This window comes from Dysidea avara, chromosome 14 (assembly GCF_963678975.1).
Source record: "Dysidea avara chromosome 14, odDysAvar1.4, whole genome shotgun sequence".
Classification (NCBI taxonomy): domain Eukaryota; kingdom Metazoa; phylum Porifera; class Demospongiae; order Dictyoceratida; family Dysideidae; genus Dysidea; species Dysidea avara.
This window is the reverse complement of record NC_089285.1, coordinates 3,521,447-3,549,187: the sequence shown is the minus strand read 5'-3', so window position 1 is coordinate 3,549,187 and position 27,741 is coordinate 3,521,447. Positions and strand designations below refer to the sequence as shown.

General features: G+C 38.1%; 2 protein-coding genes across 2 annotated transcripts; both read right to left on the bottom strand.

The window, feature by feature from the left end:
- Window positions 1-575: 575 nt before the first annotated feature.
- Window positions 576-14,600, bottom strand: LOC136244245 (uncharacterized). The gene is made up of 7 exons (XM_066035798.1): window positions 14,495-14,600; window positions 8,037-8,093; window positions 7,750-7,875; window positions 7,590-7,697; window positions 5,916-6,638; window positions 3,050-3,111; window positions 576-819 (listed from the first exon to the last, which is right to left on the bottom strand). The coding sequence occupies exons 1-7, from the start codon at window positions 14,529-14,531 to the stop codon at window positions 802-804; spliced, it is 1,131 nt and encodes a 376-aa protein (XP_065891870.1). The 5' UTR covers window positions 14,532-14,600; the 3' UTR covers window positions 576-801.
- A 3,240-nt stretch (window positions 14,601-17,840) lies between these two features.
- LOC136244244 (uncharacterized) lies at window positions 17,841-27,107 on the bottom strand. Its single transcript, XM_066035797.1, has 7 exons — window positions 26,992-27,107; window positions 22,744-22,800; window positions 22,438-22,563; window positions 22,278-22,385; window positions 20,014-20,745; window positions 19,545-19,606; window positions 17,841-18,017 (listed from the first exon to the last, which is right to left on the bottom strand). The coding sequence occupies exons 1-7, from the start codon at window positions 27,026-27,028 to the stop codon at window positions 18,000-18,002; spliced, it is 1,140 nt and encodes a 379-aa protein (XP_065891869.1). The 5' UTR covers window positions 27,029-27,107; the 3' UTR covers window positions 17,841-17,999.
- Between the last annotated feature and the right edge of the window lie 634 nt (window positions 27,108-27,741).

Sequence of the window (27,741 nt, the reverse complement as noted above, 5' to 3'; positions counted from 1 at the left end):
TGTTTTCATTTTCCTATCATAACTATCGTACACTTGAGTACTCAAAAATTGAATTAATTATTTAGCTAAACTTATTTTTTGGCAGGCATTTTTTTCACTGGTAGCCAACAAAAATACCAAGATGACACTAAAAGTAGCAAATAGCAAGGGATGGTCATATCCAAAAGCTGATCAAGGGAAGAGTCAATTCAGGTCATTAGCTTGCTATACTTAGAATCCGGATCAGTTCAAACATAGAACATTCTTTGCTACATATAAGCAAACCCTAGCTACTCATTGATGTCAGTACATGAAGTTGCAAGAGCTTCATTAACTAGCTATCTGAGTAATATTGTAAATGGGCTATTGCCTGCCTCTATATGTTTCAGTTGTAGTTATACCAATAGTAAATGAAGTTTCATTGAACTTAATTCTGCCTTTTTTTTCCCAGACAACTTTCTTGTTAAGATATATAGGTTACACTGCCAAAGGAAAACAAGTTTGACTGGTTCTTTGCACTGCAGCCTGCAGGAGTCCAGAGACCTGTAATGCTGATGTGTACAATCACAATAACATACAGCGTCGATGGTCCCAAGTTTTCTTGTTGATGCAATAGAAATGAAACATGGATCAGAAAATATGTGTGGTGCTTACCTATGTACAATAAAACAAATCAAGTAAAACTAATCAAAATTCTTTGAAACAAAAGAAACTATAGCTACCAACTAACACAGTTTAACAAAAACATAGCATGACTAATTGCTCAAACACTATACTGTACTGTGCAGGTGTATAGTGTATCTGTCAACTTGATGTGATCCATCACACTTTCCTGATCCCCTATAATATAGAGACAATTTATTTTATGTTTAATTACCATCAAGCAATTGGTAAAATGTAGAAAATATGTTATCATATGTGTAGTTGCCATATAATGTGTGAATAGCTACTATTTGCCTGACTGTGCTCTATTAGAGTACCTCAATCTTGATGTTTATATAGTGTACAATTGATGCCTGAGGCCATAACCTGGGTTCTGGCTATGTCCCCATCTACCCAAGATGATGAACTACAAGTAAGATAATGCTGAACTGCAAGGAAGACAATGACAAATTGCAAGGCTAGAACAGTAAGGAACCCAATAAGCCTGTTCTATAATGCCATCAGAGCAAAAAATGCTGACCTTTATTTGGGATACTCTAATGTTTTCAAGTACAGGTGATATGGGCGACAAATGAAGATAGATCGTTGTGTGATTCAGGAAGAAGATATCGAGCTAAAACTAACAGGTATGGGTATAACGCAGCGGAATAAAATCGTTTATGTGGGTTTTGAAAATTTTGGCTGGTTTTGAAGGTTGAGTAGAAATAACATTCCTTTATATACGTTGTAACCATACCTGGTAACTTGGCTTCAATATCATCCTTTATTAACAACTAAACGGTTTGTGAAAAACTTGTCGTCATAGGACACAATACTTGAAAATATAAGAGTATCCCAAATAGAAAACCGATGTGACGTCATTATGGAAAAGGCTTATAGCACATTAAATATATCCACTAAACAGTAGGACTAGCAGTTAGATTAAGGAAAATATCACTATCAACACTAGTACAAGTGTAATAGATTTACTTCGATGGCAAAACAACACAACACTTGTTAATAGCAAGAGTTCATAATAGAGAGGCTACAAGGCCAGAAATCATTTTAAACACTTCACCACTAAGTGCCCACCTACAAAATAGCTCTTGTTTTATTTGTATAACTCCTCAGGAGTGCATAAGTCATCAATATTACATTTGTGGTATTACTATCAATCAAGCAAGGATCAATCGAGAAGCTTCTAAAACTCTATATCTAATTGCTATACTAAAGTATATCGGATTAACAGTTTATCAAAAGAGATGTCAAAATACATCAAAAACACTCTTTTTCAGTTAATTATCTTGTGGCACCCCTGTAAAGCTATACAAGAAAATAAGGAATAGAGTAGATCACTGAAAAAACCCACGAAACAAGAAGGGATTGCTGGAGCAGATTGGCAATGATCAAGCCAGAAGCACACTAAATCCTATGGACAAGTATACAATACTATACATGCAACTCCACACACTGCTGACATGGTGTGGCATAAAACATTGGTTACATCATTCTTACATGCAACAGGGACACACAGAATGCACTGCTACACCATCCCATGACATCAGGTTTGATTCTTTTTACCACAAACATAAAACTACATGAATACATGCACTATTAAACTTTACTGATTGCCTTTTTGGGCCTGTGGAGGGCTGTACAATTGGTCTGAGATCTTGATGGAGATATCACTTGATAGTTCCATGTAGTTCAATAAACACCTGTACTAATTCTCTCACTTTAGCTGGTTTTGACACCATATTGTATAGTAGAAAACCTTGGCAACATAAAAATTGGCAAACCATCCTTTAATTTGCCAGTTTTTCCCACCAAAGTACATTTCCAGTCACCATTAGCTAATGACAATGTGTAGTAACATGTGGCAAAACGTGGCAATTTGCCAAAATTTTTTCATAAATAGCTATTTGCCAAAGTTTTATACTGCCGAAGTTTCCTACTGTATGGCAAAACGCATTTCCATGCATTCCTTGAAAATTTGACCATCCCATCATTCCCCACTCACCACCCCTATTGGAGCTTGTAATTGACTGATAACCTCGTCTATCTAAAATGGCAGGAAACCTTACTGTTAAGCCAGTACTTGTATAGTGGATACCCATGACAAGTTAACAAATGTTGTACAATGTGTGTAAAATTTTGAGTGTATATAGGGGATCACATGAACTAATGTTGAGTATTAGAACTGGTAAAACTTGTTATACTGCTATATTGAAACAGGTTAACTATTCATTGCTCAATTTAAAATAAAGTTGTTATGTTGGTTACCAGGTCACTCTGTCAAAGACAACCTTCGACCATTGGCAAGCTACAAGCTTCTGAATAATTGAAACTGCCATTCTGTATAAAACCAGTTTGTCAGACTGGTTACATGTATACATATATGGCCAGCATGCTGCATGTTCTACTTTACCTTTATGGTGACAGCTTCACCTGCTGCTGGTCTAGAATAGACAGGATAATGATCATCAAACTCTTCAGGTAAGTAGTAGTGAAATATGTGGAAAATAAATGTACACATAATGGGATAAAGTGGTAAGTACTTATAACTGTGCTCTAATTCCTTAGCTATACATGTTCAAGAAGAACAACATGGACAGGTTGTCAACAGGTTGTTAAACCCAAATGAGGACAAAGGTAGGTCCATGATGCATGCATTGTAGCTGCTGCGATAAGCAAATAAGCATCAAGAGCTCAAACAACATTGAACATCAAGGAAATCAAGCTTGTAGCATTAACTATTAGTTGCAAGGGCGGATTTAGGGGGGGGGGGGGGGGGGGAGGGGGTGCTTGGGGGACTGAAGCACCCCCCTCCAAAATTTTACAATGAGCAAGCTAGGAAGCTTCTAGAAGCTGTAGTACAGGTGCAGTTGCATCTATACATGTATGGGCAATGAAAAGATGGAAAGAGCAAGGGGAATAGCTAATCTTATCCAAGAATTACTAAAAAGAGTTTAAAATTATACTTTTGGAGTAAGTCTACCTTAGAAGCTGCTAAATCCGACATACTCTAATAGAACAGTCAACTACTCTAATAGAACATCCATCATTAAAACTATAATTTCCAAGAAGTTACCAGAGTGTAAACTGAAATTAAACCTATTCTTCTAGATCTGTGCACTGCTACCCTCACCATTATACCAAATATCCTGCCAGATACCAATCACTTTAGGTAAAAGAGTTATACCTTAATGTACTATAAATTGTATAAAACATCATTAATTGAAAATCTATTCTGAAAATAACCTTTTCTGTCAAATAGTTTAAGTTTTTTAGGCTCTGCTACAAACTTGATTCTTGGGTTGAAATGTTTCTCTTGCGAGTAAAACAATAGTCTTATATAATAGTGAATTTCTTAGCATTTATAAAGTTCACAAGGCTGCAACATCTGAGAGCTGTTCGTTTTTGTTTCCCTTATTTGATCAAATCCCATGCTACATTTGTCTAAATCTAGCAGCTACTGGAGTTTGCACTATCAAATCCCTTGAAGTCCAACTTTAAGCCGACTCAAATAATACTGCAGCATTTACGTTGTCACGATCATTGTGTGGTAAAAGGGGGTTAGTTGGGGAAAAAAAATGGTTGTATTTGTAGACTAGTTGATGGATGGATCCATCATTTTAAAAGTTAGATTGAAATAGCAACCTGCACCACAGAACAGTGGCTATATATGAAGTAGATCCAATCCTGTGTGCTAAATATTCTCCTTGGCCTTACCTATGCACTTTTTATTCTCTTTGACAAGCCACTATTATACATTTTTTTTAAATCCAATAACAAGAAACAGTGTATAGTTCTGTTTTTTAATTAAAATTACTTCCAACTGGTCTCATTTATCTTGTACCCACATTTGGTTAAAAATAGCTTCTAGATTCAATCTTGTGATAGCCATTTTCCAAAAATTTCCGGAAGTCCGGGAGTATATATGCTACCAGATCTAGAGCCCCCCCCCCCCCCCCCCCCCCCCAGCTGGAGAATTCTATATAGCTGAGTGCACATGCACTCCACACACTGGTGAGTCAGTCTACTTGACCTCTCCACTCGCACTTACCCTCTCTACTGTTTGGACAGCTAGTGTAGTTTGAGCCATGAGACTGTAAATTATACTATACTTCAAAACACTAAATTTGATCATGTGCAGCTGATACCCATATGTATCCACTACTAGTTCTTTAAGATGTCAGTCTAAGATTGAATTTTAGCTAGATGGCTGTGTCCTTTAGTTGTATTGACAAGCTGTAGGGGAATAATGGTATCACATTAACAAAGTGACATCATTTTTCACTCAAAATTACTATTTCAATAGGCCAAATTTGCAAAATTTTCCTGTGGGGGCATGCCCCCAGACCCCCCTAGATAGAGCCGCACACTAGTTGTATTAACTTTCTTGCCACATATAAAAATTCCCATGTTAGCACCCCCCTTCTGAAATCCTAGATCCGCCCCTGAGTTGGTTACACAGTCAGAAGAAACTTCAGTTACTTAATTTTCAAATATGTTCTATAAACAGCGAACAATTACATGAGATGCACCTGCAATTGATGGGCCCACGGACTGGACTGGACCCGCAGACTGGGCTGGAAACAGCTTTTAAACAATAATCCAGGAATTATCCATCTCTTGCAACACTGGAGACACCACTATCGAGCTACAACTGTGCTGCTGCTGGCTCTTCCTTACAAGTCATGACACTAGCGCATGCACTAATTAATTAGAATACACTTATGACACATGTGTACTAGCAGTGATACAGCGTGATAGAGGCTATTCTTGTAGCATAGATGTTTGCCTTTGTTGCTTTAGCACTAGTGTTACAGCTGTAGAGATGAGCCAGTAATTATTCTTAGCAGGTAGCTAGGTGGCACCACCAGGCTAGGTGATGGGGCTATGCAAATAATCTGGCTCATCACTACAACCCTAACGCTAGTGTTAAGTACTGAAGCAACAAAGGAAAACATGTACATTACAACAATAGCCTCTGTTACGCTTTATCAATGCGAGTACACGTGTATCGTAAGTGTATTCTAATTGATTAGTGCATGCGCTAGTGTCATCTGACTAGTAAGGAAGAGCAGTACCAGCAGTTATAGCCCGATAGTGGTGTCTCCAGTGTTGCAAGAGATGGATAATTCCAGGATTATCATTTAAAGGCTATTTCCAGCTCAGTCCGCAAGTCCAGTCCAGTCCAATCTGCGAGTCCAGTCCAGTCCAGTCCGTGCAATAAAGTAGGCCCAATTGATGTCATGGCAACTTACACACCACAAGACCACATCAAATACCTTGTGTAGTATTGTTCCTTTTCCGCTCCCAAATGAACAAGATCAATAATCCAATGAAGACACAGCCCATAATACCAACAACACAACCGGCAATCCCATCACTGATAATCAGAAACATTTCTGGTGATCCAATCACACTTGTAGTGGTAGTTGGAGTACAAATTGTTGGTATAATACTGGCATCTGTGCTACGTGTAGCTTTAATGGTGGTACTGTCTGACTGAGTTGTAGCTGACGGAGTGGTAGTAGCAGAGGCAGAATGTGTCACACTAAGAGATGAAGTACTTGTTAGGCTAATATGACTACTAGTAGCAGGGAAAAATCCAATAGGTGATGCCTTTGAGGTAGTTGTCGGCATAAGTCCCCAGCGTGTACTAGTTGTAGTGTAGGTGCTAGTAGAAGTTCTGGTACTAGTTCTAGTACTAGTGTAGGTAGAGGTAGTAGTAGATGTGGATGTAGTAGTTGTAGTTGTGGTAGTAGTGGTAGTAGCAGTAGTGGTAGTAGTCGCAGTACTGGTGGTGTAGGTAGTACTTGTGGTAGTGTACGTAGTAGTGGTAGTACTAGTACTGGTGGCAGTTGTGGTAGAAGTAGTGGTAGTGGTAGTAGTAGAATTGGCAGCCACGGGCATGGATCTGGTAGGTGATATTATTAAGCTGCTGCTTGGTGCAATATCCCCGGTAACAGTACCATTTTTACTAAATGGAAAATTTACTACAGCAGAATCTACATGAAGAATAGTATTTAAATTTTATAACAACCTGTGTACATCTTTTATATATGTGAAAAAGTTCAAATTGGATGTGATGCACAATACATACACACACACATGGTAGAGTGGTGTGTTATAATATACAAGTGTGTTGATACCATATTTGACCAGTTAATAGCCATGGCTACTACAAGGAAGACAATGCGGTTACTATGTAAAGGCATATCCGAGGACAGTTACCATGGGCTTGTATGATAGTAGCCCACAGCATTTATCTGGATTTACGAATGACTATAACCTTGTTTAATTATTCATTTATTTATTTAACCTCTCAAAATACTATTTCCACAACTTCTTTACCTGGTTTCTGCTTCAAACATGTCTTATCAACACTTGCATCAGTATTTTGAGATACAAGCTGCAACTCTTATCCAAGGGCAATTCTTATGACAATAATTCTAGGATGTGGAGTGGCTACTACCTGGGGAGCAGCAGCTGCAGCTATTAACAGATCAAATATGATAACTGTATTGCACGTTGATCTGTGTTCCTTGCACAAAAATAAATTGTTCAGAGCTTCCCCCAGCAAAATAAAGTAGAGCGGTAAAACTGTCAATTTGTTACCAACATCAAAGTCAATTTATTAATTATACACATTCCTTTTACTACATCAAAAGAATTTTGAACAAAGTAGAGTGGTGTTGCACCGCTCTACAAGGAAGACCCTGTTATTGCAGTACAGCTAGGATCTCTTGAAGTTCAGCAGTTTACTTAAATTTTGGCCCCCAAAAGATATAGACTTCCAAAAAACATCTTCTCCCATTGTTTTTCAGTAGTTTTTTTGCAAGCTTCAACAAATAACCAAAGCTGAAACTCAATACCCACAGGTGGCTTTCAGTTGTGCCAATATCACAGTAGATTCACCTAACTTCGATTATAACTACAAGCAATAAATAAGCACTCACCAATACGTAGTGTAACAGCAATGTCATAGTCTTCATCGTCACTCTTATCACCTTCAACTGTGATTTGATCTTTATCAACCTCAGTATCCAATAGTGACTGGGCTCTGTCTATAGACAAGTATACAAACTATTTTACTGCTGCTTTTACTGACGTTCTGACCTGAATGCATATTTCCACTTGAGATGAATGTTGATAGAACAGGTGAATACTCTCTCATATGATCTCCAGGATAACATGGTATGCCTGATCCTTGATAAGAGATCCCAAAATCAATAGCATCTGCAACTGTAGGGCATGTGGCAGTCAGCGTACTACCATCATTTGAGTTATAAAGAGCATGCTTACTAAATGATGACAACGGACATATGTACAATGACTATAGTTATGTATACAACAACTTCAATTTCAAGATTTACATGCAACATAAATCACATACTCCAGTTTACCTGACACCATGCCCAGCAGCCAAGCCATGATGATGCTTATGATGATGACGTTCATTTCTGTGATAACAATTAAGCAGAAGCATATCACATGTCAGCACAGTCTTAAATGATTGATCTTGTAGTGTGTATTGTATATGAGCTTTGGGAGAATTATTAGACACAAAATTAATGATGTAGTTGGATTACAGGGAAAGCAGATTTATAGCAGCTTATGGAATGACTATAGCAACCTGAACAAGCATAGACATAATGCACCACAACTAAGGCATATTGCCATATAGTTAGATTGCAATGATTATTAAGTAACTTTGGACCCAATAGTACAGTTCATAATGATTCACAAAGACAACTGTAAGGTTATAATTGATAAATGTCGTTAATTTTAATGTATCTATTATTTATGGAAGTCTCATGAGATACATGCATGTGCAATCATGAATGTCAGAGGAGGTTGGACACGCTTTAAGTGCCGCTAAAGTAAATTATACAAAAGTCTGTATTTTTTTGTGGAGTGGAGTAAACAGTAGTTTCAATATAAAACAGTGATACATTGTCATTTCTGTTTATCACTCAATACATACACAATCAGTCTGATGAAGATATACGTGTGGTATTTTCACCCTAAACCCCACACGCTTTTGCAAAACAAAGTATAGTTATGTGAAGAGTGATCTGATTATTAAGTCAACCCCACCGTTTGCTTATTTTGGGTTGCAACCATTAAGGGTCACATGAAATATCAACCATTAAGGGTCACATGAAATACCAACCATTAAGGGTCACATGAAATACCAACCATTAAGGGTCACATGAAATACCAACCATTAAGGGTCACATGAAATACCAACCATTAAGGGTCACATGAAATACCAACCATTAAGGGTCACATGAAATACCAACCATTAAGGGTCACATGAAATACCAACCATTAATGGTCACATGAAATACCAACCATTAAGGGTCACATGAAATACCAACCATTAAGGGTCACATGAAATACCAACCATTAATGGTCACATGAAATACCAACTATTAAGGGTCACATGAAATACCAACCATTAAGGGTCACATGAAATACCAACCATTAAGGGTCACATGAAATACCAACCATTAAGGGTCACATGAAATACCAACCATTAAGGGTCACATGAAATACCAACCATTAATGGTCACATGAAATACCAACCATTAAGGGTCACATGAAATACCAACCATTAAGGGTCACATGAAATATCAACCATTAATGGTCACATGAAATACCAACCATTAAGGGTCACATGAAATACCAACCATTAAGGGTCACATGAAATACCAACCATTAAGGGTCACATGAAATACCAACCATTAAGGGTCACATGAAATACCAACCATTAAGGGTCACATGAAATACCAACCATTAAGGGTCACATGAAATACCAACCATTAAGGGTCACATGAAATACCAACCATTAAGGGTCACATGAAATACCAACCATTAAGGGTCACATGAAATACCAACCATTAAGGGTCACATGAAATACCAACCATTAAGGGTCACATGAAATACCAACCATTAAGGGTCACATGAAATACCAACCATTAAGGGTCACATGAAATACCAACCATTAAGGGTCACATGAAATACCAACCATTAAGGGTCACATGAAATACCAACCATTAAGGGTCACATGAAATACCAACCATTAAGGGTCACATGAAATACCAACCATTAAGGGACACATGAAATACCAACCATTAAGGGTCACATGAAATACCAACCATTAAGGGTCACATGAAATACCAACCATTAAGGGTCACATGAAATACCAACCATTAAGGGTCACATGAAATACCAACCATTAAGGGTCACATGAAACACCAACCATTAAGGGACACATGAAATACCAACCATTAAGGGTCACATGAAATACCAACCATTAAGGGTCACATGAAATACCAAATAAACTATACAATTAAGGGCAACAATTTTAGGTACAGCTTAAAGAGAGTGTCCAACCTCTTCTGCATGAATGTGGTTTGCTTTTTTAATATTGCTTCCCTTGCTCCACTGTTTTATTAAATCTCTTACTTCATATCCTGTCATTCATTTCTGTATTTTCACCAATAACATTCATATCAGGTAATCTATAGAATGATTTTCTACATAGCTATTATCTGCAGTCTTTTCTTACTATATGCTAACTGCATGGTCTATGTCTCCTCACCAGTAGCATAGAGCAAAGACCATTCTATCAAGAGTAGCGTAAGTGACCTATTATCGAACGGTACCTAATATCGAACAAAATTAATTTTTTTAAAAAGCGTAACGAATTCGGAAGTTTACAGAATTATTCGGCAGCTGTTAATTGGTGGGTGTAACAGGAAATCTGCACCAGATTTACCCATCAAGGTATTATAGCGTACTAACTCTAGAGGAGTTTTATAGGCATAAATTTTATAAGAAATGCGTATTTTTTTAGGGTGTGTTTTGAAAATCGGTTCCGAATGGCAGGTGGACGAAGAAAGGCTAAAAGAAACAGGAGGAAATGCCTAAGAAATGGCACTACACGACAAGCAATCAGTCGTTTTTCACTGCCTAAAAAGAGAAGAAAACAGTATACACTGGAGCAAATGCAGCGAGCCATGGAAATGGCAGCATCTGGCTTGATGTCCGTTCGTGAAGCAGCAGAGCGTAACAATGTTCCCTTCCACCACATTGCACGATAGAGTTAGCGGACGTGTCGTTCACAATGTGAACCCCGGACCAGTCAGGTACTTGAATCCAGTGGAGGAGAACACTTTGGCAACGTTCTTGAAACACTGTTCTGAGGTAGGCTATGGGAAGACTAGAAAGGAAGTATTGGCTATTGCAGAAGAGGTTGCACGTGATAAGAATATATTAAGAGGCACCAAAATCAGCCAGGGATGGTGGAGGAAATTCATAGAAAGGCAGGGAGATTTATCTTTGAGGAGAGGAGATAACACAGCTCATAGTAGGATGGATGCAGTTAATGCAGAAACAATGCAGCATTGTCCTTGACAAGAATGGATTGATGAATGCACCACACCAGATTTATAATGTTGATGAAAGTGGTGTTCCCCTGGACCCGAAAGCACTGAATGTGGTGGCTAAGAAAGGCAGTAAGAAGGTACGAGTGAGGTCAACAGGAAGGAAGGGGCAAGTAACAGTGGTAGCCTGTGGCAATGCTGCTGGTCAAGTGATTCCGCCGATGATCATTTTTGATGCAAAAAAGCTGTGTCATGCATGGACAAGAGGTGAAGTCCCAGGAACAAGTTATGGACTGAGTGATAAGGGTTGGATTACTACTGAATTATTCCAAAGCTGGCTGACTGAACATTTTTTGAAACATGCTGTTGCAGCACGCCCACTTATTCTCTTGCTGGATGGGCATAGCACACACTATCAGTATGAGCTGATCCAGAGTGCTTATGAAAGAGATGTTATAATTCTTTGTCTTCCTCCTCATACTACACATGATGCCCAGCCTCTAGATTGTAGCGTGCTTTCACCATTGAAGTCGCATTGGAGAAGTATATGCCACCAATTTATTCAGCAGAATCCAGGAAGGGTCATCACCAAATTTAATTTCAATGGTCTTTTTTCAAAGGCAAGGCTAAATGCAGCAACACCAGCTAATTTGATTGCTGGTTTTAGAAAGTGTGGGGTGTATCCTTTTAATGCTTCTGCGATTGCAGTAAATGATGGCAACTTAGCCAACTCACTCACTTCCCGCCAGTCAGTTGAGATGCCCACTTCCTGCCACTCAGTAGAGCTACCTGCTTCTCAGCAATCAGTCGAGCTGCCCACTTCACGCCAATCAAACTCCCTGAGCACAGACATAGTTGGTTTTGATAACCCTGCAATGCCAATTTCTACAACTAATGTTGATGACAAGTTACCATTGGCTGCTTATTTTGAAGATGTGTCTAAGTTGGAGCCAATATGTGAGTGCTGTTAGCTTATAAATTAATTGTTTTGACTGTACTTTGCAGGTGTGTATGATGACAATTGTGATGATGCAAGTGAAACTATTCTGGACAATCCATTCACTGTGGAACAAGAAGAACATTTTCAGAGGCGATACAGGGAAGGTTTCGACCTTTCCATTGATCCGGACTATATCCAGTGGCTGAAGGCTAATCACCCTGAGTCAAGTTTGTTTGATGGTCAAGCAGGTGTAGCCCATTCCAGTAATATAACCTGTGATACAACACACACATCAGAAGGTGATATAAAAGACATGTTGTTCAACAATAGTTTATCTATTATTTACGCATGATGCTTATAGGTTTAAATGGAACCTCACAGCAAGTAACCAGTTCTGGTAATGCTACCGATGCTACTCAGCCAGCACTAATCAGTAGCAGTTCTACAGTTTCTCCACTGTCACAATATCTTGTGCATCCTGCTATCAATGAGCAAGCTAATGTAGCTAAAAAGTCTCTTCCCAAAGCCCGACTGCTTACTAGTGAAACTTGCTTAGCCCAACTACGGAAAAAGGAGGAGGATAAAAAGAAAGCAGCTGAGGAGAAGGAAAGGAAGAAACGTAAAAGAGAAGAGAAGAGGAAAGCAAGATTGCAAATGTTGGAAGAAAAAAAGAAGAAGCAAGAAGAAAGCTTAAGAAGAAAGGTTGAAGACAAGCAGAAGAAAGCAGATGAAAAGGCTAAGAAAGCTGGTAGTTCTAGAAGTGTGACTCGTAATCGTAGCAAAAAAAGGCCACCAACAACTGATGATGAAGTACCTGCTTCAAAACGAACCCCTGTATCAGATCAACCACCGGTTATAGAAGAAGGGAGTGATAACCAGGACTTGGAAACACAATCTTCAACTGTAGCAGGTGGTTCAACAGCTGATGATGACACCCTGAGATTAGCCAACGATAATGAAGCTATCGACCCTAACACTTGCTGTATGTGCTTTGTAACTTATGAAGAAGACGTGCTGGCCGGAGATGGAGCAGTCTGGATACCTTGCCCATGTGGAAGATGGCTGCATGAAGATTGTGCAGAGGAATGTGTCGTGGACAAAGACCACAGGGAGCGTTATTGTCCTATTTGTATCGACATTTTATCTGTGCACGCATAGTGTTATTTGTAAATATATAGCTAACTCACGTGCGCGCATTTGTATCACAATCATATTTGAACTACATTATCATGATGCTTCCGGTTATCACATAGTTATAACATGAAGACTGTAGAGATTGCGCTCCAATCAGTGTGGTAGTAAAGGTGTGCATTGTTCGATAATTCATCTATGGAAAATGTATGCATGTTCAATAATTGGTAACGCTGTTCGATAATCGGTAATTCATGTCATTTGAAAATGCGTTCATAAAACGGAAAGTAAACGGAGTTGAATGCTGAAGTTTTACAGAGACTCTCGTTGAGAACAGTGATAACTCCTGGTGAAAATTGCAAGTTAACATGACATTCCAGGTGGGTTTTACAGACGACAGTAAGAATCGTGTTCGATAATCGGTCGCTTACGCTATAATATTATTCTGAACTATTGATTCTATTTAACTGACACAAGAGAGCATCCCATTTTGATGGTTAATGGTATACTTTCATTACAAAGTAATTAAACAGTGGAATGCACTACCACTACTGGTAACTAAGGCCAGGCAAACTTGATTAATTGTTTCTCAACCCGCCTGCATCCCTTTTTACCCCACCGCCTCTAATTTCATTATTGCTGTTATCAATCACGTGCACATGTATTTTGATGCTAAGAAGGATGACTATCATTTTTACAGCACAGCAAATGTCACTTGCAATTCAGAAACGATGATAAAATGTAAGTACTAGTTTGCATAAGGCTTTATAGTAACAGACAGCTTGATTTGGAGTATTTTCTGTAATAATGAATAATGACCTCCCACCCGAATGGAAATCCAAATTTTTGTGGATGAGAAACAAGTAATCAAGTTTGCCTGACCTAACTGTGTCAATTCTACGAGTATAAGGGTACCCTTAAGCAGTACTGTGTATGTGTGTAGTTTAGTTGTAATTGTATTGTAGCTAGCTAGCTAGTACTTTGTCTGTATAGCTATGTATTTGTGATCTGTTCCTCTGGACATGTAGCTAAATCAAATCAAATCCCTAAGTAAACTGTGAGATTTTTTAACACCCACGAGACCACAGTACACTCAACTTTAGACCTGGTCAACAAGTGGTGCCTTAATTGCATTTTTGAGTGCATGGGAACAGACAGGTACTGACCACGAGAGAATGAACACTGTGTAGAACTGAGAACAACTAGGTGCAATACTAGAATGGTTATGGCCACTCAGTCAGTCAGTAGCTATAGTATAGCATACACATTTCATTGCCAGTAGCTACTGTACTGAATATCAAGGATAAGCTATCAAAACCCCGGGCCAGGCTCCTGGCCATGCATGCTGAACTTAGCAGGCAAGCCTAGCTGGGTTATGGTACGGAACAAAGTTACTCACCTGAAGCGCCAGGCCACTGCTGACTTATCGCCACCATACTACGTCGCCACAACCTCAAAACACGAATAGCGCTAAACACCGTTCAATCAATCAATATTTTTGAGGCGCTTAGGCAAATACCAGATGTTGATTGATTGATTGATTGGTTGATAAAATTACTCTGTGACAATCAGCAACTGCAGTTCTTCCTTGCCAGGGCAGCATACAATGCAGACAAACACACATAGCTAGCTACTGAACAAGTACAACTGAAACTTAACACATGGATATAAAACACGGCCAGATTATAGTTCTTGTTATTATAAATTTGGCATTAATTTTACAGAGCAACTAAACCTATTGTAGAATCGAGTGTAATATTCTACTGTAACTTTTCCTGTGCTCCGGTCGCTCTTTTTCAGGGCGATTTATTGATTTATTTGCTGGACTTTGTTAACTGAAGTGTCTTTAATACAGACTAGCTAGTTTGGTCTCCACACTGCAACAGTCTGCAGCCGTGCAGCAGCTTGCAGATCCGTTTTCCAGAGTGTGTTGCACAATATCAGTTGACCAGCCTCACAAGATTGTCGCAAGTACTGGATAGGTGTAATCAAGCTCATCAGTGTGACCCAAAATGCTTCCAATAAGTTGCTACTTAGTGGAATGCACTCCTGACTGACTGTCTAATTGCCTGACTGCATGATGCCTTCAAAAAGTGTGACTAACTCAATAGTGGCTAAAGCTAAGAGCTTTGACATTTTCATTGTTAGGTGCCGCTTTAGCTCGGCAGTTGCCCCATTTCCTTTCTCTGATAGCGCAAGGTGTTGATTTATGATATTATTCGAATTCATACTGCCTATCACTGATGTAAGAATAATGGTAGAGGATATAAGGCCGGCAGGAGGAATGGTGGTTGGTTTCACTACTAAAGGAAACAAAATCATGCTGGACTGGGCCACTGATCTTAGGCTATGCTACACCACCGCCTTAGTTACATATGTGAGTTAAGAAGACCTTGTTAATCATTTATAAATATAATATGGTGGAAAGGAACTATCATTTTCTGTATGAAGGTATAGATAAGTTTTGGCAAGTTTGAGGCGAGCTAGCTAGAGTCTAACCCTTGAACTCACCAAAAGCTTACCTCCATACTTTGATACTAATCAGTGATACGGTACTGACATAATAGCCATTTATGGATGCATCATGTGTCTCAAATAACCTAATTTTTGAACCATGCTGCCAACAGTCAAAGTAAGCATTATACCTATCCTTAACCCTTCATTGTATTTTTAATTAATGTAGCTAGAGTTTTTATGTCTATTTTACTTTGGCAATTTGTTTCTTAGTGCATGTTTTTTTCTGCTTCTTTGTGCCTCTTTGTACACTAGTAGCTATATACTGTTGCATGATTAGTCTATTTACACATTGGTTGTAGGCTATATAGCTTTATGAATCGTTCTTCATGCATAGGAGTGTGTAACAGGCAGAACATAGTCAAAAACTATATTTTGACAAGTGCCATGTTTGTTACCTGTACAGATTAATTAGAATACAGAGGAAATCAATTAGGCTCACACACAATCAACGTAAACTACTTAGCACAAATATTATGAACCTTACTGAATGCAGTTCTGTTAATTTGATGAAATAAATTTCCTTCACTTCACTCCAGTTTCCATACACTTCTGGCCACTTATCCAAACAAAAAACAATACCCGCCCTTTTCGTAAGGTGCGACTAGAAAAAAAGCATATATGCAGCTCCTAGAGTTTGCTTTTCTGTCCACAGTTTGAGTAAGGCAAAGACTTTATTATATTTGTATGATTATCTGATTATATTGGAAAGACAGCAATGCTATACTTCCAAAAATATAAAGTGTACCCTCAGCTATACATATTGAAGTTCATTATAACTGGAAGGTGGTAGCTCGTTCCATTCTTTAACAGTTCTGTAGAAAAAACATTGTTGGTAGTGTGAGGTTAGTTGTTGGTAATATGAAACGTAATTTGTGGAATTGTCTGGTTGTGGAGGTCTGTGGCAAGATCTTTCAATATTGATGTAACACTGCTATGAAAATCATAGTTAGAAAAGATCCATCTTGTTGCACCATTTAAATTTTGTATAAATTAATGACTGCTGATATGGATCCCAAATTTGAGTGGCATATTGAATGAAATATACTTTGAGTGTACATTGGTGTATGCTATGGGTTACACTTTACGTAAGCTTTGCACACAATCAGACATCAGCCTACTATCGTTTTCATTTTCCTATCATAGCTATTGTACACTGCAGTACTTAAAAGTTCAATGATTTAGCTAAACTTATTTTCTGGAAGGCATTTTTTTTTCACTGGTAGCCAAAAAAACAACCTAAACGTACTAAAAGTATAGCAAATATTTGTAACTTAGAATCCGGATCAGTTCAAACATGGAACATTCTTTGCTACATAGAAGCAAACCCTATATCTACTCATTGATGTCAGTACACATCAGCATTACAGGTCTCTGGACTCCTGCAGTGCAAAGAACCAGTCAAACTTGTTTACCTTTGGCAGTGTAACCTACATATCTTAACAAGGAAGTTGTCTGGGGAAAAAGACAGAATTAAATTCAATGAAACTTCATTTACTATTGATATAACTACAACTGAAACATATAGAGGCAGGCAATAGCCCATTTACAGTATTACACATGATAGTTAGCTAATGAAGCTCCTCAGTACAGCTTCATGTACAATCACAATAACATACAGTGTCAATGGTCCCAAGTTTTCTTGTTGATGCAATAGAAATGAAACATGGATTGGAAAATATGTGTGGTGCTCAGTGTTGGGCAAGTTACTTAGTAAAAGTAACTAGTTACATATTACATATTACTTGCAACTGAACTATTTAGTTACAGTTACATATTACTCATAAAATAAAGTAACTATAATAATATTACATATTATATTACTTTGTGTCCACAGCCTTGAGCTGTCACGTGTGAAACTAACACTTTATCACGTGACATGATTGTGCTGTTGGACAATGTGCAAATCTTGGTTTTAAGTAAGAAGCTGGCGAATAAGTTTCATCAAGTAGGCTTCGTTACTTCGTTGTGGCTAAGCGTTACTCAGAGGATAACTAACAAGATTAGTAACTTCGTTACTTGTAGTAATAATACTACGTAATATTAGACTTGTTACAGTAACTATATTACTTAGGTAACGCGTTACATTTGTAAGTAAAATAACTTGAGTTATATTACCTGTTTTTATAGCGTATTTCGTTATATTACTTAGTTGCCACAAAAGTAATAATATTACATAACGAGTTACTTATGTAACGTGTTACTCCCAACACTGGTGGTGCTTACCTATGTACATGAAATGAAATAAATTTAATAAAACTAATCAAAATTCTTTGAAACAAAAGAAACTATAGCTACCAACTGCCACAGTTTAACAAAAACATAGCATGACTAATTGTTCAGACACTATACTGTACTGTGCAGTGTATCTGTCAACTTGATGTGATCCATCACACTTTCTTGATCCCCTATAATAGAGACAATTTATTTTAATGTTTAAGTACCATCAAGCAATTGGTAAAATGCAGAAAATATGTTATCATATGTGTAGTTGCCATATAATGTGTGAATAGCTACTATTTGCCTGACTGTGCTCTATTAGAGTACCTCAATCTTGATGTATATTAGTGTACAATTGATGCCTGAGGCCATAACCTGGGTTCTGGCTATGCCCCCATCTACCCACCCATGACCAAGATGATGAACTACAAGGAAGACAATGATGAACTACAAGTAAGGCAATGATGAACTGCAAGGAAAACAATGACGAATTGCAAGGCTAGAACAGTAAGGAACCCAATAGCACATTAACTACTTCCACTAAATTGTATTATCAAACCGGGTAGGCAGCACTGCTGATACACCCAGGGGAAAAACAACATCAAAAACACTCTTTTGCAGTTAGTTATCTTGTGGCACCCCCGTAAAGCTATACAAGAAAATATGAAATAGGGCAGATCACTGAAAAAAACCACGAAACAAGAAGGGATTGCTGGAGCAGATTGGCAATGATCAAGCCAGAAGCACATGGACAAGTATGCAATACTATACATGCAATCCCATACACTGCTAACATGGTGTGGCATATTACATCATTCTTACATGCAACAGGGACATGCACAATGCACTGCTACACTATCCCATGACATCAAGTTTGATTCCTTTTACCACAGACATAAAACTACATGAATACACGTACTATTAAATTTTACTGGCTGCCTTTTTGGGCCTGTGGAGGGCCATACAATCGATCTGAGGTCTTGATAGAGATATCACCGGATAGTTCCGTGCAGCTGAATAAACACCTGTACTAATTCTCTCACTTTAGCTGGTTTTGACACCATATTGTATAGTAGAAAACATAAAAATTGGCAAACCATCCTATAATTTGCCAGTTTTTTTCCACCAAAATATATTTCCAGTCGCAATTAGCTAATGACAATGTGTAGTAACATGTGGCAATTTGCCAAAGTTTTTTCATAAATAGCTATTTGCCAAAGTTTTATACTGCCGAAGTTTCCTACGCATTTCCATGCATTCCTTGAAATTTGACCATCGCATCATTCCCCACTCATCACCCCTATTGGAGCTTGTAATTGACCGATAACCTCGTCTATCTAAAATGGCAGGAAACCTTACTGTTAAGCCAGTACTTGTACAGTGGATACCCATGACAGGTTAACAAATGTTATACAGTGCACGTGTGTAAAATTTTGAGTATATATAGGGGATCACATGAACTAATGTTCATTATGTGAGTATTAGAACTGGTAAAATGTGTTATACTGCTATATTGAAACAGGTTAACTATTCATTGCTCAATTTGAAATAAAGTTGTTATGTTGGTTACCAGGTCACTCTGTCAAAGATAACCTTCGACCATTAGCAAGCTAAAAACTTCTGAATAATTGAAACTGTCATTTTGTATAAAACCAGTTTGTCAGACTGGTTACATGTATACATATATGGCCAGCATGCTGCATGTTCTACTTTACCTTTATGGTGACAGCTTCACCTGCTGCTGGTCCAGAATAGACAGGATAATGATCATCAAACTCTTCAGGTAAGTAGTAGTGAAATATGTGGAAAATAAATGTACACATAATGGGATAAAGTGGTAAGTATTTAGTACTTCCTACTTATAACTGTGCTCTAATTCCTTAGCTATACATGTTCAAGAAGAACAACATGGACAGGTTGTCAAACTCAAAGGAAGACAAAGGTAGGTCCATGACGCATGCATTGTAGCTGCTGCGATAAACAAATAAGCATCAAGAGCTCAAACAACATTGAACAGCAAGGAAATCAAGCTTGTAGTATTAACCATTAGTTGGTTAAACAGTCAGAAGAAATTTCAGTTACTTAGTTTTCAAATATGTTCTATAAACAGCGAACAATTACATGAGATGCACCTGCAATTGATGTCATTTGACAACTTACACACCACAAGACCACATCAAATACCTTGTGTAGTATTGTTCCTTTTCCTCTCCCAAATGTACAAGATCAATAATCCAATGAAGACACAGCCCATAATACCAACAACACAACCGGCAATCCCATCACTGATAATCAAAAACATTTCTGGTGATCCAATCACACTTGTAGTGGTAGTTGGAGTACAAATTGTTGGTATAATACTGGCATCTGTGCTACGTGTAGCTTTAATGGTGGTACTGTCTGACTGAGTTGTAGCTGACGGAGTGGTAGTAGCAGAGGCAGAATGTGTCACACTAAGAGATGAAGTACTTGTTAGGCTAATATGACTACTAGTAGCAGGGAAAAATCCAATAGGTGATGCCTTCGAGGTAGTTGTCGGCATAAGTTCCCAACCCCTACTAGTAGTGTAAGTGCTAGTAGAAGTACTGGTACTAGAAGTAGTAGTAGTGTAGGTAGAGGTAGTAGTAGATGTGGATGTAGTGGTTGTAGTTTTGGTAGTAGTGGCAGTAGCAGTGGTGGTAGTAGTTGCAGTACTGGTGGTGTAGGTAGTACTTGTAGTAGTGTACGTAGTAGTGGTAGAACTAGTACTGGTGGTTGTTGTGGTAGAAGTAGTGGTAGTGGTAGAAGTACAGGTGGTAGTAGAATTGGCAGCTATAGGCATGGATCTGGTAGGTGATATTATTAAGCTACTGCTTGGTGCAATATCCCTGGTAGCAGTACCATTTTTATTAAATGGAAAATTTACTACAGCAGAATCTACATGAAGAATAGTATGTAAATTATAACTACATCTTTTATACAAAATGTGAGAAAGTGGAGATTGGATGTGATGCACATTACATACACGCACATGGTAGAGTGTTGTGTTATAATACACAAGTGTGTTGATACCGTATTTGACCGGTTAATAGCCATGGCTACTACAAGGAGAACAATACAGTTACTAGAGATGCAACAATATATCGATATATCGCGTATCGTATAGTTTTAAGACAATATCGCTGTATTGATACAAAGTCAAACCGTATCGATATATCGCGTATCGTGATATACTGACATATCGTGGCTTGTTAACATGGCTGACAATCAAATTATTGTACATTGTGGTTAAACTGAGTAGTATGTAATGCTTCTCAAAGAAAAATCAGCTCACTTATTCCTCTCCAAAAACAAAAAAATATTAAAAACAACATAGACTATTGCTTAGATTCCACTTTGTATTGTGCAATATATCGCTGTATCATGATACACCAGAGGCAATATATCGATACGTCTATATACTATATCGATACGTCTATACACTGTATCGTTGCATCTCTAACAGTTACTATGTTAAAACAGCTACTATCCGAGGACAGTTGCTATGGGCTTGTATGATAGTAGCCCACAGCATTTATCTGGATTTGTGAATGACTAACGTTGTTTAATTATTCATTCATTCATTTAACTTCTCAAAATACTATTTTCTGGTTTAAAACAACTTCTTTACCTGGTTTCTGCTTCAAACATGTCTTATCAACACTTGCATCAGTATTTTCAGATACAAGCTGCGACTCTTATCCAAGGGCAATTCTTATGACAATAATTCTAGGATGTGGGGTGGCTACTACCTGGGGGGCAGCAGCTGCAGCTAATAACCGGTCAAACATGACAACTCCATTGTATGTTGATCTGTGTTCCTTGCACAAAAATAAATTGTTCAGAGCTTCCCCCAGCAAAATAAAGTAGAGCGGTAAAACTGTCAATTTGTTACCAACATCAAAGTCAATTTATTAATTATACACATTCCTTTTACCACATTAAAAGAATTTTGAACAAAGTAGAATGGTGTTGCACCGCTCTACAAGGAAGATCCTGTTATTGCAGTACAGCTAGGATCTCTTGAAGTTCAGCAGTTTACTTAAATTTTGGCCCCCCCGAAGATATAGACTTCCAAAAAACATCTTCTCCCGTTGTTTTTCATCAGTTCTTTTGCAAACTTCAACAAATACCGTATAGCCTAAATATTTCGAAGAGGAAAATTTTCACTGATTTCGCGGTTTTGGGTGTTATCAGCAAAAATTTTACCCTTGAAATATTTTGACCTCCATATAGTCTAATACATTTTGAGAGTGTTTGCAAATCCGCGAAAATTTTATTTTTAGCAACATTGCTCAACCTCAAAATATTTAGGCTATACGGTAACCAAAGCTGAAACTCAATACCCACAGGTGGCTTTCAGTTGTGCCAAAATCACAGTAGATTCATTTAACTTCGATTATAACTACAAGCAATAAATAAGCACTCACCAATACGTAGTGTAACAGCAATGTCATAGTCTTCATCGTCACTCTTATCACCTTCAACTGTGATTTGATCTTTATCAACCTCAGTATCCAATAGTGACTGGGCTCTGTCTATAGACAAGTATACAAACTATGTTACTGCTGCTTTTACTGACGTTCTGACCTGAATGCATATTTCCACTTGAGATGAATGTTGATAGAACAGGTGAATACTCTCTCATATGATCTCCAGGATAACATGGTACGCCTGATCCTTGATAAGAGATCCCAAAATCAATAGCATCTGCAACTGTAGGGCATGTGGCAGTCAGTGTACCATCATCATGTGAGTTATAAAGAGCATGCTTACTAAATGATGACAACGGACTGCAAGTCCATATACATACATATGTACAATGACTGTAGCTATGTATATGACAACTTCAATTTCAAGATTTACATGCAACATAAATCACATACTCCAGTTTACCTGACACCATGCCCAGCAGCCAAGCCATGATTATGCTTATGATGATGACGTTCATTTCTGTGATAACAATTAAGCAGAAGCATATCACATGTCAGCACAGTTTTAAATGATTGATCATGTAGTGTGTATTGTATATGAGCTTTGGGAGAATTATTAGACACAAAATTAATGATGTAGTTGGATTACAGGGAAAGCAGATATATAGTTTATGGAATTACTATAGCAACCTGAGCAAGTATAGACTTAATGCACCACAACTAAGGCATATTGCCATATAGTTAGATTGTAATGATTATTAAGTAACTTTGGACCCAATAGTACAGTTCATAATGATTCATAAAGACAACTGTAAGGTTATAATTGATAAATGTCGTTAATTTTAATGTATCTAGTATTTATGGAAGTCTCATGAGATACATGCATGTGCAATCATGAATGTCAGAGGAGGTTTGACACGCTTTAAGTGCCGCTAAAGTAAATTATACAAAAGTCTGTATTTTTTGTGGAGTGGAGTAAACAGTAGTTTCAATATAAAACAGTGATACATTGTCATTTCTGTTTATCACTCAATACATACACGATCAGTCTGATGGAGATATACGTGTGGTATTTTCACCCTAAACCCTACATGCTTTTGCAAAACAAAGTATAGTTATGTGAAGAGTGATCTGATTATTAAGTCAACCCCACCGTTTGCTTATTTTGTATTGCAACCATTAAGGGTCACATGAAATATCAACCATTAAGGGTCACATGAAATACCAACCATTAAGGGTCACATGAAATACCAACCATTAAGGGTCACATGAAATACCAACCATTAAGGGTCACATGAAATACCAACCATTAAGGGTCACATGAAATACCAACCATTAAGGGTCACATGAAATACCAACCATTAAGGGTCACATGAAATACCAACCATTAAGGGTCACATGAAATACCAACCATTAAGGGTCACATGAAATACCAACCATTAAGGGTCACATGAAATACCAACCATTAAGGGTCACATGAAATACCAACCATTAAGGGTCACATGAAATACCAACCATTAAGGGTCACATGAAATACCAACCATTAAGGGTCACATGAAATACCAACCATTAAGGGTCACATGAAATATCAACCATTAAGGGTCACATGAAATACCAACCATTAAGGGTCACATGAAATACCAACCATTAAGGGTCACATGAAATACCAACCATTAAGGGTCACATGAAATACCAACCATTAAGGGTCACATGAAATACCAACCATTAAGGGTCACATGAAATACCAACCATTAAGGGTCACATGAAATACCAACCATTAAGGGTCACATGAAATATCAACCATTAAGGGTCACATGAAATACCAACCATTAAGGGTCACATGAAATACCAACCATTAAGGGTCACATGAAATATCAACCATTAAGGGTCACATGAAATACCAACCATTAAGGGTCACATGAAATACCAACCATTAAGGGTCACATGAAATACCAACCATTAAGGGTCACATGAAATACCAACCATTAAGGGTCACATGAAATACCAACCATTAAGGGTCACATGAAATACCAACCATTAAGGGTCACATGAAATACCAACCATTAAGGGTCACATGAAATACCAACCATTAAGGGTCACATGAAATACCAACCATTAAGGGTCACATGAAATACCAACCATTAAGGGTCACATGAAATACCAACCATTAAGGGTCACATGAAATACCAACCATTAAGGGTCACATGAAATACCAACCATTAAGGGTCACATGAAATACCAACCATTAAGGGTCACATGAAATACCAACCATTAAGGGTCACATGAAATACCAACCATTAAGGGTCACATGAAATACCAACCATTAAGGGTCACATGAAATACCAACCATTAAGGGTCACATGAAATACCAACCATTAAGGGTCACATGAAATACCAACCATTAAGGGTCACATGAAATACCAACCATTAAGGGACACATGAAATACCAACCATTAAGGGTCACATGAAATACCAACCATTAAGGGACACATGAAATACCAACCATTAAGGGTCACATGAAATACCAACCATTAAGGGTCACATGAAATACCAAATAAACTATACAATTAAGGGCAACAATTTTAGGTACAGCTTAAAGAGAGTGTCCAACCTCTTCTGCATGAATGTGGTTTGCTTTTTTAATATTGCTTCCCTTGCTCCACTGTTTTATTAAATCTCTTACTTCATATCCTGTCATCATTCATTTCTGTATTTTCACCAATAACATTCATAGAAATAACTATCAGGTAATCTATAGAATGATTTTCTACATAGCTATTATCTGCAATCTTGTCCTACTATGCCTGTGTGCTAACGTTCTACGTCTCCTCACCAGTAGCATAGAGCAAAGACCATTCTACCAAGAGTATATATATTCTGAACTCTTGATTCTATTTTAAAACAACCTCTGATCCAAGAGAGCATCCCATTTTGATGGTTAATGGTATGCTTTCATTACAAAGTAATTAAACAGTGGAATGTACTGCCACTACTGGTAACTAAGGCCAGGCAAACTTGATTAATTGTTTCTCAACCCGCCTGCATCCCTTTTTACCCCACCGCCTCTAATTTCATCATTGCTGTTATCAATCACGTGCACATGTATTTTGATGTTAAGAAGGCTGATTATCATTTTAAAAGCACAGCAAATGTCACTTGCAACTCAGAAACGGTGGTAAAATATAAGTACTAGTTCTCGTAAGGCTTTTTAGTAACAGACAGCTTGATTTGGAGTAGTTTCTTTAATAATGAAAAATGACCTCCCACCCACATGGAAATACAATTTTTGTGGATGAGAAACAAGTAATCAAGTTTGCCTGGCCTAACTGTATCAATTCTACGAGTATAAGGGTACCCTTAAGCAGTACTGTGTATGTGTGTAGTTTTGTTGTAACTGTATTGTAGCTAGCTAGTACTTTGTCTGTATAGCTATGTATTTGTGATCTGTTCCTCTGGACATGTAGCTAAATCAAATCAAATCCCTAAGTAAACTGTAAGATTTTTTAACACCCACGAGACCACAGTACACTCAACTTTAGACCTGGTCAACAAGTGGTGCCTTAATTGCATTTTTGAGTGCATGGGAACAGACAGGTACTGACCACGAGAGAATGAACAGTGTAGAACCAGTAGAACTGAGCCGGAACAACCAGGTGCAATACTAGAATGGCAGGCCCGTAGCCAGGGGGGGTTCGGGGGGTTCTGAAGAACCGCCCTCTTGGAAAAAAGGTCCACAATTTCAGTAAAAGGTCCACAATTTTAGCAAAAAGGTCCACAATTTTAGTATACAAGTCCAAATTTTCAGGAGCAAAAGTCCATTAGCTACAGTTTACTAGATACCACTATAATAAGAAGCTAAAATAAGTGCTCCGAGTAACTCATTCAGTGCTTGCATTAAATGCAATGCAAGATCGAGATACTCTAATAGAGCAGTCAACCACTCTAATAGAACAATCACTTTAATAGAACAGTCACAATTACATTTTCTTTTAAAAGCTACTTAATTTACATGTAGATTGTCTAAACCGAGCTTTCATTAAAATATAAGATTTTGGTGGACAAGCCCCTCCATGCAGAGCCCACGAATAGCATCCATGCTTCAACTCCATGCAATGTGTAAATTTCATTGTTTAAGACACCCTTTGTTCTGCTACACTGCCCCTGTTGATCATGGCAGAGTGCTCAATCTTTCTCACTCTTATTCACTGTGACATTCCAATATGTTATATTTAGACACATACATGTGCAGATGGTATAATTACAGTAGCAGTAGAGATATTTTTCCAGATATCATTCATACAGCTGGTCTTCAGCTTACCTAATAAAATTGTTATTTTTATTGACTGAAATGCCAACCTTTTAGTATCTGTTTTCAAAAAATTTCCTGGGGGGGCATGCCCCCAGACCCCCCTAGATTGGGTGTGCTTCGCACACCCAGTCTCAGTACCTTTATTAATCATCATGCAAGTAAAGGTCCATTTTTGGTCAAAAAGAACCCCCCTTTCAAAATCCCTGGCTACGGGCCTGAATGGTTATGGCCACTCAGTCAGTCAGTAGCTATAGTATAGCATACACATTTCATTGCCTGTAGCTACTGTACTGAATATCAAGGATAAGCTATCAAAACCCCGGGCCAGGCTCCTGGCCATGCATGCTGAACTTAGCAGGCAAGCCTAGCTGGGTTAATATGGTACGAAACAAAGTTACTCACCTGAAGCGCCAGGCCACTGCCGACTTATCGCCACCATAGATACTATAGCCGTACCACAGCCTCAAAACACGAATAGCGCTAAACACGGTTCAATCAATCAATATTTTTAAAGGCGCTTAGGCAAATACTTGATTGATTGATTGATTGATTGATTAATAAAATTACCCTCTGACAATCGGCAACTGCCGTACTTTCTTGGGGCAGCATACAATACACATAGCTAGCTATACTGAAACTTAACACATGGATACAATACAAATAGCCGCATGGACACAAATGCAAAACTAAATTACAAAGATGAATGAACAAATTACATGAAAACAGAAAAGAACGACTGTCGTTAATAGCAACAGTAAAATTCTCATCAGTAGGTAATCCGTTCCACCATTGTGAGGTCCTGCAACAAAAATATCTGCGAACTGCCGCTGAAATGTTAAATGGTATCTAGCAAAGAAAGAGCATGCTCACGAGACTAGTATTGACGGTGATGCCTACCAAACATGCAGAATAGTGGTATACACTGCATTAGGCACCAGCCTATTATGCTGGCATAATTTTGAGCATAATAGGTGCCTGAAAGCATCAAGCACAGGGGCGTAGCCAGGATTTTTTGAAGGGGGGTTCCAGCACCAGCATTGAGTTACTAGAAGCAGGGGTCTGGGGGCGCAGCCCCCAGCCGCTGAGAGACTTTCAATATTTTAATAAATCAAAACTCAGCAAATTACTATATTTTATGCAAAAAGTACATTA

What these genes read in the sequence shown, in the direction of transcription:
- LOC136244245 (XM_066035798.1), bottom strand. Translation starts at nt 14,531, where the DNA reads ATGGTGGCGATAAGTCAGCAGTGGCCTGGCGCTTCAG. An exon ending in GCTGCTGGGCATGGTGTCAG is followed by an intron (nt 7,876 to 8,036) that starts GTAAACTGGAGT and finishes CATGCCCTACAG; the next exon opens with TTGCAGATGCTATTGATTTT. An exon ending in AAGGAACAATACTACACAAG is followed by an intron (nt 3,112 to 5,915) that starts GTATTTGATGTG and finishes ACTTACCTGAAG; the next exon opens with AGTTTGATGATCATTATCCT.
- LOC136244244 (XM_066035797.1), bottom strand. Translation starts at nt 27,028, where the DNA reads ATGGTGGCGATAAGTCGGCAGTGGCCTGGCGCTTCAG. An exon ending in GCAGTGGCCTGGCGCTTCAG is followed by an intron (nt 22,801 to 26,991) that starts GTGAGTAACTTT and finishes TTGTTATCACAG; the next exon opens with AAATGAACGTCATCATCATA. An exon ending in AAGTGGAAATATGCATTCAG is followed by an intron (nt 22,386 to 22,437) that starts GTCAGAACGTCA and finishes ACTTGTCTATAG; the next exon opens with ACAGAGCCCAGTCACTATTG.